This window comes from Fringilla coelebs (assembly GCF_963513975.1).
Source record: "Fringilla coelebs genome assembly, chromosome: 14".
NCBI classification, from domain to species: domain Eukaryota; kingdom Metazoa; phylum Chordata; class Aves; order Passeriformes; family Fringillidae; genus Fringilla; species Fringilla coelebs.
The window spans coordinates 3,657,441-3,670,015 of record NC_140040.1 but is presented as its reverse complement, the minus strand read 5'-3'; the positions used below and the strand labels follow the sequence as shown (position 1 = coordinate 3,670,015).

The following is a 12,575-nucleotide window of genomic DNA, read 5'->3' as shown; positions in this document are numbered from 1 at the left end:
AGCTATCTCACTCTTATCTCAGAAGGGATGAGGCTGAATGTCTCTCAAGTATCAAAGAGGTAGAAGAGCAGAGGAGAACTGGGAGATAAAATTGGCAAAGATCACATTAGAGACTGAAATGAGAGAGATTTCTGGAGAAATACATTCCCTACAGCTGTGCCCACTTAGTGCTGCTGTGCATCACTAAAGGAAAAGGTGGAAGGGACAAAATAAGAGCAAAAATTCCCTTCCCACCTTTGTGGCTTGAGTGCTTTGGGCAGTAAATGACTCACTGGAGGTAATTTCTGTCAAATCACATCTAAAACAACACAGGGTGGGTAACAATTCCTGAGTGCTGAGGCCAGATATAGAGACAGAGCTGATAAAAAGAAAATAAAATAATTACTAGGCCTAATTATCATTAGTGTGCAGATCTAAACCTGCAAGGCACAGGCTTACCAGGGAATTAAGTTCTTAAAGAAATAGTTCTCATTGATCAGCAAATGTGCTCCCTGCATGGATTATTTGCACATTTTATGCTCACAGTATTCCTTAAATACTAATATATTTTATGAGCTATTGCCAGCTGCAAGCTATAAATTATCTGTGATATAAAATACATAATAGTGGGTAAAAAAGAAGAAATTAAAAACCAATGCAACCCCATCAAAGTGAGTGGAAAAGTCACCAGGTGAGCTAGATTCTAGAATCTAAGAACTAGATTCTAAAATTTGGCTCTGTGTGAGCATTTCTGGAACTTTCATTTGTTCTTTCTTTGTGGGGACAATAAACAAAAAGAAAAGCCAACAAGAAAACTACAATTCCTACACAGGAAACAATAATGAACACTGGAAATCCAGCTGGGAGAACAGAGAGATTTTAAATATGGAGTAGAGGCTCAGATCTCCCCAGTGAGTTTATAACAGAGAAGTTGTGTTGGTTTCAGTGGATTTCCTCACATTCAGGTTGAGTTTTCCAGGCCATACTTTGGTTATCCTTGATTGAGGATAAACATTGAGTTTTCCAGGCCATACTTTGGTTATCCTTGATTCCCAAAGATTTTGTGATAAGGGAGTTACTGGCCAGCATGTTTGGCCAATTAACACCTTACATGACCTTATCAGACTCTTTGTAGAAAGTAAATTTGCAACTGACACTCTGTTATTAACCACAGAAAATAAAAGGCTCTCTAGGACAGAACAATTTCCAATCAATTTTGTGTGCAACAGAAAGAACCAAGATAGATTTGATCTTGCATATTCTTGCTTACCAAAGGTTGTCTACTGAAACATCACAGACCACAATTTTGAGTGTTGAATCTGAATTTCAGAAGGAAAAACTATTCCTTTAAATAATCCACCTGTGTAAAAGTTTCTACTTTTCTACTCAATAATAAATAACTATTATTAAATAAAAATTATTACACTTTGGGGGTATAGGTCTAAGTGCACAGTTCAGGGTAGGGGGACTCATGACATAGAAAATTAGATGGAAAAACCCTTCTTTCTGCTCAATCACCATTAATGGCTGTGTTAGGAATAATTCTTTTATCACAAGGCTTAGCTGAATTCAGAGCAGCCTTGGCACCCTCTGCCAGAGCCAAGGGTTTGTGGAAGTGCCAGCAGATGTTGGGGCACAGCTTCCTCTGGAAGGGGTCCAGGCTTCTCTGAACACACCTCAGGGGACATTTTCACCACAGGCTGTGAATGAGAGGAAAACCAGGGAATTTCCTGCAGGGAAAAACCAGGAATGTGCAGGGGGAAAGAGGCAGGGAAGGAAAGGAGCCACGGCCACAGAGGTTTTGTCAAAGGGGCAGAGCAGGAAAATGCTCTGGAGAACACATGGCTGGCAGGAGATGAGCACACAGCAGCTCCATTTGTCAAGGGCTCAGAAAAGATGCTGCAAATCTGCTAAGTGAGAGCCTGGCTAGGGGATTTAGCTGTTTGAATGGCTACAAAAAGCCCTTTGGGACAACCTGTGAGAGAGAATCCTCTAGATTGACACAACCCAAATATACAGACCTGGAAAGGAGATTCCATGACAAAAACCTCCTCTGGTTTGTTTGTGCTTTCAGGCTTGAACAAGAGGCAGGATGATGGTGTTGTCCTGAGCAATCAAAGAAGGGAGTGCTTTAGGGGGAAGATTTAAGAGCTGAGTTGTAGCTGTGCAGAGCTGTCAGGAAAACATCCCAAAGTTATCAGAGCCAGAGGCTGACATTTTAGACTAAATGGAAAAGTGGGGAAAGAGAGTAAGAGCTCTGAACTGTCAGCAACAATGTGATTGCTGAGCAGGGAAGGATGGTGGCACTGAGAAGGGGAAGAAACCAAAGTGGGGGGAAAAAAGTTTCCTAAAAAGAAATAAACTGGAGGAACGAGACCAAAGGACAGGCTGGAAAAGTGATTAGAGAAATCATGGTAAAATTATGGGAGGAGACAGTCCCAGGAGCCAAGGGAACATCATTTTCAGACACGTGATTAAATGGATCAAAGGCAAGAAGGGATGAGGTTGAGAGGAAATTTCAGTGGAAGGAAATCTGGGCAGGGATTGTAGAGCTCTGAGGTGAAAGGAGGCAGGAATGGGGTGGTGCTTGCAGACACAGGTGGGGTACCAGGGAGGGTCAAGAATTCCTTGCCAGAGACAAACTGGCCTTCAACAGATACAAAAACAGCAAAGGAGGAAGAGTCATAATTAAAGCTGAACTAACTGGTTTGTGTACATCCCACAATGTGCATGAAAGGTTCACACACATTCATTATGTCTGTCAATATAATGTAAAATATACAAGCTTTTCTTCAGGTGTGCACATAAATCACAAATCCTGCCCTTTATTTACAGGCTGTTGCTGAAGCAGCTCCCTGGCTGCTGGAGTTGGTGGGGAATTGATAAATTTTGTGCTGACAGATTTCTCTGGTGACGTTTCAGCCTGTGCATTGCACAGAAACTCAGCCCCACAGCTGCTGCTCATTCATCATGTCCAAGTGCCTGTCCTGAGCAGGAAGACCCCCAAGGATCTCCCAAGGATTCAGAGCAGCTTCATCAATCCCAGAGCAGTGTCAGTTCCTTTGAGCCAGGATTAAACAAATGCCCTTTAATGACACTAAGCTTCACTGGGATCTGGAAATGTTATTTTTCAGGCTGTCTGGGAGATCAGTCTCAAATTCTTTCTTTTCACCACCCAGGAGATCAGGTTGTTTATGAGAATTTAGTTCTAGCTGGCATCCCTAATCCAAATATATCCAGACTTTGGCAGTCATGACCATAAATCTCCTATATGTGAGTCTGGATCCTGATTTTGTGGCCAGACCTTTTCCTTCAGCAGCAGGCTAAAAATCCATGTGCCAAGCAATTCCAGATTTTGTCCTATTTGGAAATCTCAGTTAAACTTCTCACTTCAGTGAGCCCCATCCATCAGCACCTCCATGGATTTCTTACACTTAATTTGCTTTATTTACCTTTGTTTACCAGAAGTGAAGCACTGCAGGGAAGGGGCCGGGCAGCTGTTGGCATCCAGGTGCCCGCATTGCTGCAGAATTCAATCCTGACATCAGTTCAGAGCACAACAAGAAAGAAACAGATAAAACAAAACAGCCTTATCAATAATTAAATTAAATTTGATTTGCCCTAAAAGGCAAACAGATCATTAAAAATTTTTAAAGGGCACAAACCAGAATCTAACATTGACCATTATATTTCTGTGGTGGTGACAAAACTATCAATATTGCAATATTACAGTCTTTTAAGTGTACAGATACAATAAACATTAGACATTTGCTGACTGAGTTTTGATGTGTCTTTCCCTTGGTTTTATAGGCTCAGTGTGAGCTACAGCTGATGTTAGATTTGCTCCTTTCTGAATTTTTTTACTGCCTTGGTATTATCAGGGTGTCCATCTAAAACAGAATTCAAGTGCCACATTCACTTTATTTCATAGAAACCCCGCATCAAACTCTTACATTTCTGTAGCAACATTAATATGATGCACCAGGCCTTTTATTCCCAGCTATATTCACAAACTATAAGGCTCTATTCCAGTGTTATTTTTTTAAGAATATTGTTTGTTTGCTCTTTGCTCGTCAGGGTGTGCAGGGAGGGAGGGGCTGGCATTTCCTTGGGCACAAATGGAACCGATGGAGGTGACCAAGGTGGGGAATTAGGTCCTGGCTAAGGATTTATCCTCTCCCCCCATCTTCCAGAATTGCACCACAAAGGTCTCTGACTGCCCCACGTGACATTTTGGCCATTTCTGCACTCTTAATTAATTGCTTCTGGGCCCAGGTAATTGATATTTAACTACTGGCAATGTTCATGCACCCAACCAGTGATTTGACTGGGGGGAAAAAACCCCAAAGACTTAAAGATCCTGTGATTTGCATGGCAATACTCACCCCCATCTCCTCCTTTAGGTCTGTAAGAGCTCTGCCATTTGAAGCTGTCCTACCGAGTTGCCATGGCAACGAGAAGAAGGAAAAAAACCCATCAGCTCTGAAGATTGCAGTTTACAAGGACTGTTCTTCACTCCTCAGCCTCAGTTGCTCCAGTTTAGTTTGCAATCTCACTCAATCTGTCCAACTGTACCTTGGTGTTCGACAGCCTCCACCCCTCTGCCCTTTGGCCCTGGATTCCTCCTGCAGGACACAAGGTTTACTCAAAATTTACTCTGAATGTTAAAAGAACATGACATCCAAACCCCACCTTGGGGGAGCTGAAAAAAAGGAAAAAAAAAACAACAACAAAACACCACAAAACCAGATTGACTCCATTTTTTTCTATCTGTTGACTTGTTGCTATTCAACTGTTCAGAAAATATTTTGTCTGTGGGTTAGTATTTGTATATGTATGAGTGTATGTATATATATATATTTATATAGAGAGAAGAGTTATACCACAGGTTTAGCTTTTATAAAATGTTCATCTGGAGGGTGAGAGAAGGGAGGGAGCAGAAGAACAAGGCAGCCACAGATGAATTGTAGCTGTCCCAGCATGGCTAAACCTGCTGTGTTTGCTGTCCAGCAGAGAGCCTGGACGGGCTCTGCCACGGCCCTTCTCGTACCTCAGGTGCAGCAAACAAGAAATGCAAGTCCCCAGGGCTTGTTCCTGCTCTGAGCTGCTCTCCCTGCCCCAGAGGGAGCTGAGGATGCAGGGGGAGCAGCCAGGTGTGAGCAGCTCAGCCTGATTTGAGGGGCCAAAGGGCTGGGACGTTGGCTGGGGCAGGTGACAAAATGTTTTGATCGGCTCTGCAGGTGAGAAGCCAAGTCCAACAGCAATGCCCAGAGCTTGGCAGAGCACTGATCTCTGCTCAGCCTCTGGGCCAGCAGCAGCACAGGTGCCCTGTTCTATAAATACCCTCACAACCACACAAATCCATCCCTTTGGAGATATATATACATACATACACACGTACACACAGTTTCCAGTTAAGAGTAACAAGAGCATTTCTTTGTGTGTGTAAACTTACCACACCTGTTTGCAGACAGGGGAAAAAAGGGTGTTTGTTCTCTATGAATATGGATCCTTTTTTATTCTGTGAGCATGTAAGGTCAAAAAACAACAAAAAAAAATCCTTCTAACTGTATGAAGATGATCATCTTGTTAATAAACTGTAAATGATCCATCAAAGCTCACACCAAATTTTTATAAAATTAACACAAAAAGTATACTAGTGACAGACTGTGGCTTTTATTAGAGCTTGCCAGTAACTAGGGTAAGGTAAGTGTCTTAGAATATTTTAATAAACTTGCTTATTTAAAGTTTAAACAAGAAAGCTTCCTTATGCAATAGAACTTTGCAGCTGCACTCTTTAGTTAGCATTTTTACAGTAATTATGGGTCATACTCGATGGCATCCTGACTACAGTGAGAGTATGAGCACACCTTCCACACCACGTATATGTTTCAATAGTAAAGATTTTTGGAAGCATTCAAAATAAGTCCAGACATACATTTAGTTTCCCATAACGCTACACTAGATATTAAATGTGTGTTGGTGGTTAAAATTTGCTGTACAATAGCTTTTCTCCGATTTCCTGTATTATACCAAATATGAAACAGGATTTTTTTTTTTCTTTCTTTTTTTTTTAATCAAAAGGAGTAATAACAACAGACAGAGGAAAAATGAGTTTGTGTTGTGAGCTTTCCTCCTGTTGTAGATTTCTTGATAAGATATGAGCTGCCTTCAGAGCAGTTTTTCTCTTCCAGCTTAACTCCTGCAGTCCTGACCAAGTGAAATCTCTGTGTCACCAAAGTGGCACTCGAGGCTCACTGGGAGCTGGTCAAGGACATCAGGAGTGGCTTTGGCAGCTTCAGGCTTCCCAGCAGGGAAGAGCCTGATCCCAGCCCTTGGGATCACTCCTGGTCCTCTCTCCCTGCCCATGGACCCCAAGCTGCTGCTTTGCCATCAATAATCAATCACATCTTTTTTATTAAAATAAAAAAAAAATAGATATTATTTTCAAGCAAATTTTTCCAAAAGGAACAAGTTAACTACTGTATGGCACCTCTGGAATTCCAGCCTGTATGTTCAATGAATGCACCCAAAGATATTCTGCACCCTGTGCTTTGAGCTACAAAACCTCTATCTTGAATAAAAGAAATTATACCACCCTCCCCCACAAATACTCTTTTCTACTTGCTTTTTATCTCTCTCCACCCAGCCAAACCCACCTCTGGAAAGACCCCCCTTGACTTTGGTGTCATTTCTGTCAAATGCCAGAAAAATCTGCCCTTCCCTGCTTTAAACCCAGGCTCCCAGAGCGTTTGGTGAATCATCCCCAGGGCAGCCAAAACGAGGAACAAAGAGAAAACTCTTCTGCCTGGAGCTCCACAAGCAAGGAGAAGACTCTTCCTACCACCCTGTGCCCAAGGAAAAAATCTTTCTGCTTGGATCCACTGCAAAATTTTGGTGTGCAGAGAGGTCAGAGCCTGGCTGAAGCTCTGACCCAAGGTGCATCCAAGCCTCCATTCCCATTTTCCCTTTATTTCTGCTCCCACATTAAAGCCTCCCAGCCTTTTCCAAGTGTCCCAGGCTCCCCAGGGAGCCCATCCCAGCCAATGCAGGAGAAGATGAAGCTGCCATGTTCATGTTTCTCCCCATTTAACACAGACTGTGGCATTTTCATGGTGTGACACGAGTGAGGAACCACAGCAGAATCTGAATTTTCCTGCCTGAACAAAGGGCATCACCTCTGGCTCAAAAAACCAATGTCCATTTCCTGAAACAAAGGAGAAACAATGATTTATCCATTTCTCTACAATATAATGAAAAAGCAGAAGATTTACAAAATTGGTTGTATTATTTTCTAATAGTTGGTTCTGTTTAACATTAATTCAGCTTAATTAATTGATTCAACATTAATTTGAGTTTGCTGTTTTTATAACATACCCCTTACTCCTGCCCAGCTGTTTTAGCCCCACCAACAGCTACTCCAGTCTGTGTTTGTAGGTACATAAATGCTGTCTAGAGTTGGAAAGGCAGTGATTATTGAACTTGTTGATTATCATTTGGTAACGTGCACAAACTTACTTTTTATTTGTTGAAGTCATTTCACCTGAAAAGGCTCTGTGCTGTTGAAACAAAAATTGGGAATAACAATCAGTGAGAGGGGTTTATTAGCAAGGGAAAGGTCTCCTTTTTGGGGTGCTTGCTGATTGAACCCTGCTCTGTGCTCCTTGTGTGTGCTTTTCCACTGTGCCTGTGTGCATTTATTAATGTCCATTTTGCTCAGTAGCTGCAGGGATGAAGAGTAAAAATAAGGGAAAAGAGCTGAATTTCCTGCTGGGTGTGCAGGAAAATGAGGTGAGGGTGGAACACTGGTGGCACAGTCCCTGAGCCCTGTTCTCATCATGTTTGCCCTGCTGGAGGTCAACCAGCAGCTCCATCACCAAAACTGATGTTCAGTCCATCACATGGAGGTGGAATTGTCCCTCCCCACATTTTGCTTTTTGCTGTTGGCTGTGAACAGTGAGGCTGCAGTGTTTGTCACAGGATTGCTGAGTGCTTACACCTTAGCAGAAGCCTGGGGTTTGTCACATCCAGCCACCCACAGGTGCCCTTCACTGACCACCTGAAGGTGTCTCCAAGGCTCCCAGAATAATTTGGTTAACCTTTATTTGAAATGGATGGGGTCAAATAATTCATTCTGTTCTCTTGCATAGTCATTTTTTTTGATTACTATAATACAAACCTCATTTATTAAATTATGGATTTAGAAGCAGTTTGCAGGGCCCTATCTTAAATGCCTTATCACTACAAAAAGACATCTACTACATTGACAACTTCTGTCTTTCCTTTGCAAAGGCCTCTTGTCTGAAACACTGAGAAAGCTGCCAATTTTCTTCTCAAATGTTACTAATCCGCTCGGTGCAGAATTCTGCACACAAATAATTTTACATCACTTGGTTTAAAGGCTAAGTTGCTTTTCAAATAGGTTTAAAAATGTCTTATTTAATTAAAAAAAATTATATTAAAGTCACATTGGCTTGAGACCACCAAGTCTAAAGCAAAACTCTGCTCCTGTCTTGCCTTTTTTGCATCTCTAGAAACTCTGCTGTCCGAGAGATCCAGCCCAATGCTAACACAAAGAAAAATAAAATAGCAATTACTTCCTTTCAGCTGATTCTGTGCTCCATAATCTTTAGCAGTGCACATCAGTAAATATCATTACAGCTATTCTCTTTGGAGCAGACAGAGCTGGGTCCTTCCTGCACAAAGCACATGAGGCACTGAGTGCCCAGTCCTGCCTCACCCTTGAGCTGCTGTGGGTCTGTCCCAGTGGAAGTTTCTAGTTGCACAACTGCTATGTGTGTATATATGTAGATATATAGAGATATACACATATAAATATATATATTATATATATGCAGGTGGAAGGAGATTGATACAACACAGGGATAAGCAGTTTAATTCCCTCAGTTAGGGATGAATTCATGACATAAGGGACAGCATGGGCTGCATGTAGTGAGCCAGTCTGATTTAAAGCAAATAAAAAGGGCAAGAAGCCCACACACCAAACCCCAGGCTTATCTCAACTCTCCTGTTGTGTTTCTGCTACCCTGAGCTGTCCCCTCGTGCCACAATTATACCAGTTGAAGACATGCATCGTTGTTTTCTGACTCATTTTCAGCTGTCTGTGGATCAGCAGGTCACCAGGAGTGGAAAGGGAAGGGGTTGGAGCCAGAATTCCTCATTCCTGAGCTTTCAGTGGGACAGCTGCTTGGGAAAGTTTCATCCAGCCTTGAGCATTGCACTCCTCCTCTGCAGCAGCAGGTGATGCACTCTGAGGTTTGGGGTGAGATGGGTGCAGTGCAGAGCCAGGCTGGGTGTTTGGATGAGTACACAGCCCCTGCCTGAGGAGTAAATCCATGTCTGGGGGCTGTGATGGGGAACCCAGCACAAAAGAGTTGTGTTGCTGCTGCCATTTCAGCCAGAAACCCCTGCAAAACCTCACCTACCCCAAACAACCTCTGTCCCCTGAAGTTACCATCAAGATTATTTTTTTTTATGATTTTTTTTTTTTCATTTTTAATAGTCCAGGCAAGGAGGAAAACATTTTGTTTGATTTTCAAGATGCTTAATTCAGCTGCTTTTCCAGTTAATCATTCCTTTGGGCCCTAGTTGCTGAATCGCTTGCTGTTTCTGAGGTGTAAATAAACATTTTGATTTATGATGTGGTTGCAAAGAAACTTGTAATTTATTTGTGAAATGCTCAAATAAAGGATGTATGGGCTTTTACCTTCTGTCTGGACCTAGACCTTGCCTCAGGAATGGAGGGCCACAAAATGACCTCCAGACTGGCAAAGGAATGGAACAGCCTGTGCTAAACATCAGAAACCCCAGAATGTTCTCAGGGAAGGAGAAAAAACTGCAGCCTCAGCTCACCATGGTATGGTTTGGAATGAGAATTGGGAGCTTAGAGAGGTAAACAGAATCACAGAGAATGCTTTGGGTTGGGAGGGACCCTAAAAAATCATCTTTGAATGATCTAAAGATCAGGGACACCTTCCACCAGAGCAGGGCCCTGTCCAGCCTGGCCTTGGACACTCCAGGGATGGTCTGAGCACACAAGAAGAAGGTCTGCTCACACAAGAAGCAGAAGAGACTATTCATTTAACAGCAATAATTTGCTGGCTAAAGCCCCATTTCCATTGAAGAGGTTGCCTTGAGCCAAACCCAAACCAGATGTCCCCAGGCTGGACTGCAGCCAGGAGCTCTCCTGGATTTTTGTGCATTTCCTTTCTGCCTCACCTGGTCACCCACCACCACCAGTTCAGCTTAGAGAGAACAGCCAGGCACAAGAACTGCACAAACAACAGAAAACTGAACAAATGCCTCCTTAGCAGGGAATTCCTGTTGCAGGGTAAAGCTAAAGCCTGCTGCCCTGCTGAACTTCCTGCAGGTTGCATTTTAGATCTTCTAGGAAGTTATCTAAAGTGCCACACAAAGGTAGAATATCTCTGAAAATAGCCTTTTAATGCCTGTGAGAATGGAGGAAGCTGGGGAGGGAGGGCAGCAGCTGAAGCAAACATTTGAGTACCAGCCCCAGCAGCTTTCTGTCACCGAGACCCACCTCCAGCTCCTGCCCATTGCTGATGCTTTTTCAGGCTTTGAATCTAAAGGGGTTTTTTCATGTGGTCCATAATAAGTAGAGGATGAAAGAGCCCACATGAAGCTTGTGGTGTAATTGAGCAAAAGGTCATCCATCACCTGAAAGCCACAGCAAACCTGGGTCACCTCCTTTGGTCTCCGCTGAGATCGTCGTCCTAAACCAATGCTGTGCCTCGAGAGAAGGCTGGAAACAGCACAAAGTTAAACCATAAGCAATGCAGTGTTAACAGAGAGAGAAAATGCTGGATGGTTTTCAGCTGGGGGAAGTTTGTGCTGCCCTTTGAACCCTCCTGTGTCTCATCTCACAGCCCCCGCTCTGCGCTGCACACTGCTGTTAGCTGGGACCTTTGCACAGCTCAGCCCAGCCACGGCTTTCCTCCAGCAGCAGCAGTAAATCAGAACCATCCCCTGCCCTCAGTACAACCTCCTCACCTGCAGAAACAAAGCAAAGGTCACTGCTCCTGCTGCAAAGCTTTGGGGAGGCTCAACCTCCTCCCCTCTGGCCGGACTCGACTCATCCTCCTGCTGACCTTTGGCTGCTCCCGTGGTCCCTGCAGTGAGTGACTCCAGTCCAGCTCGGTGTGGCAGCACAGCCCATCCTCTGACCCCTTCCCAACCCCCTGCTCCACATCCAGCTGTGGGACATCACCACCAGCTCTGTGGCTGGATGCACTTTCCAAAAGAGGCTGTCCAAAATGAGCATTTTGGCTCCTTGATTACTGCCAGGTATGCTGAACACTCAGAAAGCAAAGCCTAGCTGGACAGTTGTAATTAAGTGTGCCACATAATTAAAGGCAGTGATTATAACCTGCCTTGGGGTTGCAGGGTGCAGTGTTGGCTCAGCTGGTACAAGGCAAATAGCCCTTGGTGGGATTTATGTACCTGGCTCCCACTGGAACCATTAAAACCCTAAAAGCCTAAGAGCTGAACGACCCCTCCCCCAGCTGATAAATTAATTATATAACTATAAAGTGTTTCTTTTGGTTTTAAGTCATCATGAGCTAATACAGGCACTAAATTTTTTTTTCCCTACATCTCCAAGGTAACTTAATTGGCATCATGTTTCATACTGAGCAAAACCAGCAAAACCTCCAGAGAACAGGGGCCCCAATTAACAGATTCCCAGCCTTTCATATCCCTGATTGCTGAAAAGAAAGAGAACACGGGGGATGTGTAACTCACGTGGGGATCACAGAGAATGTGACAGAGTCCGTAGATAAAGCGCAGTGGAAACCACATATTGCAGTAATTAGAAAAACTGTTGTTACAAGACAGTGTCCAAAGGAAAGATTTGGACTTTCTGTGCCATCAAACTCACGTGTACAAGCTGTGACCACTCTCTGCATCGTGCTAGATCCACCCCAGTGCTGGAGAGCCCAGCCACGCTGCCTGGAGAGTCCTGCCCTTGTTACTGAGGCCAGAAACTGCATGAACCCACCTGCAATGGCTTGCTCTTGGATCCTGCTGGGAAGTCAGAGCAGAGATGGCTCTAGAGAGGAATCCTCTGTGCTGAGAGGGTACAGTGACCCTCTGTACCCCCAGCCCTGCCAAACCAGCCCGGCCGTGGAGCCAGGGGTAGATTCACCCTCCTGAAAGGACAGCCACAAAAATGTGACACCTCTCCCCAGAACTCTGCCAGGCCCTGGGCAGGGAGCTGGAGCCTTCCAGAGCCCCACACTGAGCTGGGCTGCCACTCAGCATCGACACCCAGGAAATGAAACTACAGCTGCTTCTGGAAGGTTCTTCCCTTTGGCTGGATGTTCCCCCTCTGTTCCTGTGCGCTGCTGTCCTGCCATCACTGGTGCTCTGCCTTGGCTCTCTCTCTTTCCTCACTTTTGTGATAAATCTACTTTTAATTGCAGTTGTCTCTCTTCACTCACACCTGGGGAGCTCAGCCCTCCCTCACACTCCTCATTCCCTTTTTCTGGCACTGGGCTCTTTGTTCTTTAGCAAATGAGTGCTGTACTCACATCTCTTCTGGGCTGGAGTGGATGCCA

General features: G+C 44.1%; 1 protein-coding gene across 1 annotated transcript in view; it reads left to right on the top strand.

Annotated features, from left to right (window-relative positions):
- CDH13 (cadherin 13) overlaps positions 1 to 9,724 on the top strand; it is a gene marked incomplete at its 3' end in the record, with an annotated part of 437,223 nt that extends 427,499 nt beyond the window's left edge. The window contains exon 14 of the mRNA XM_084215472.1: positions 4,383 to 9,724. Within this exon, the coding sequence (XP_084071598.1) occupies positions 4,383 to 4,390 (8 nt within the window). The remainder of the gene's footprint in view (positions 1 to 4,382) is intronic.
- Positions 9,725 to 12,575: the final 2,851 nt, after the last annotated feature.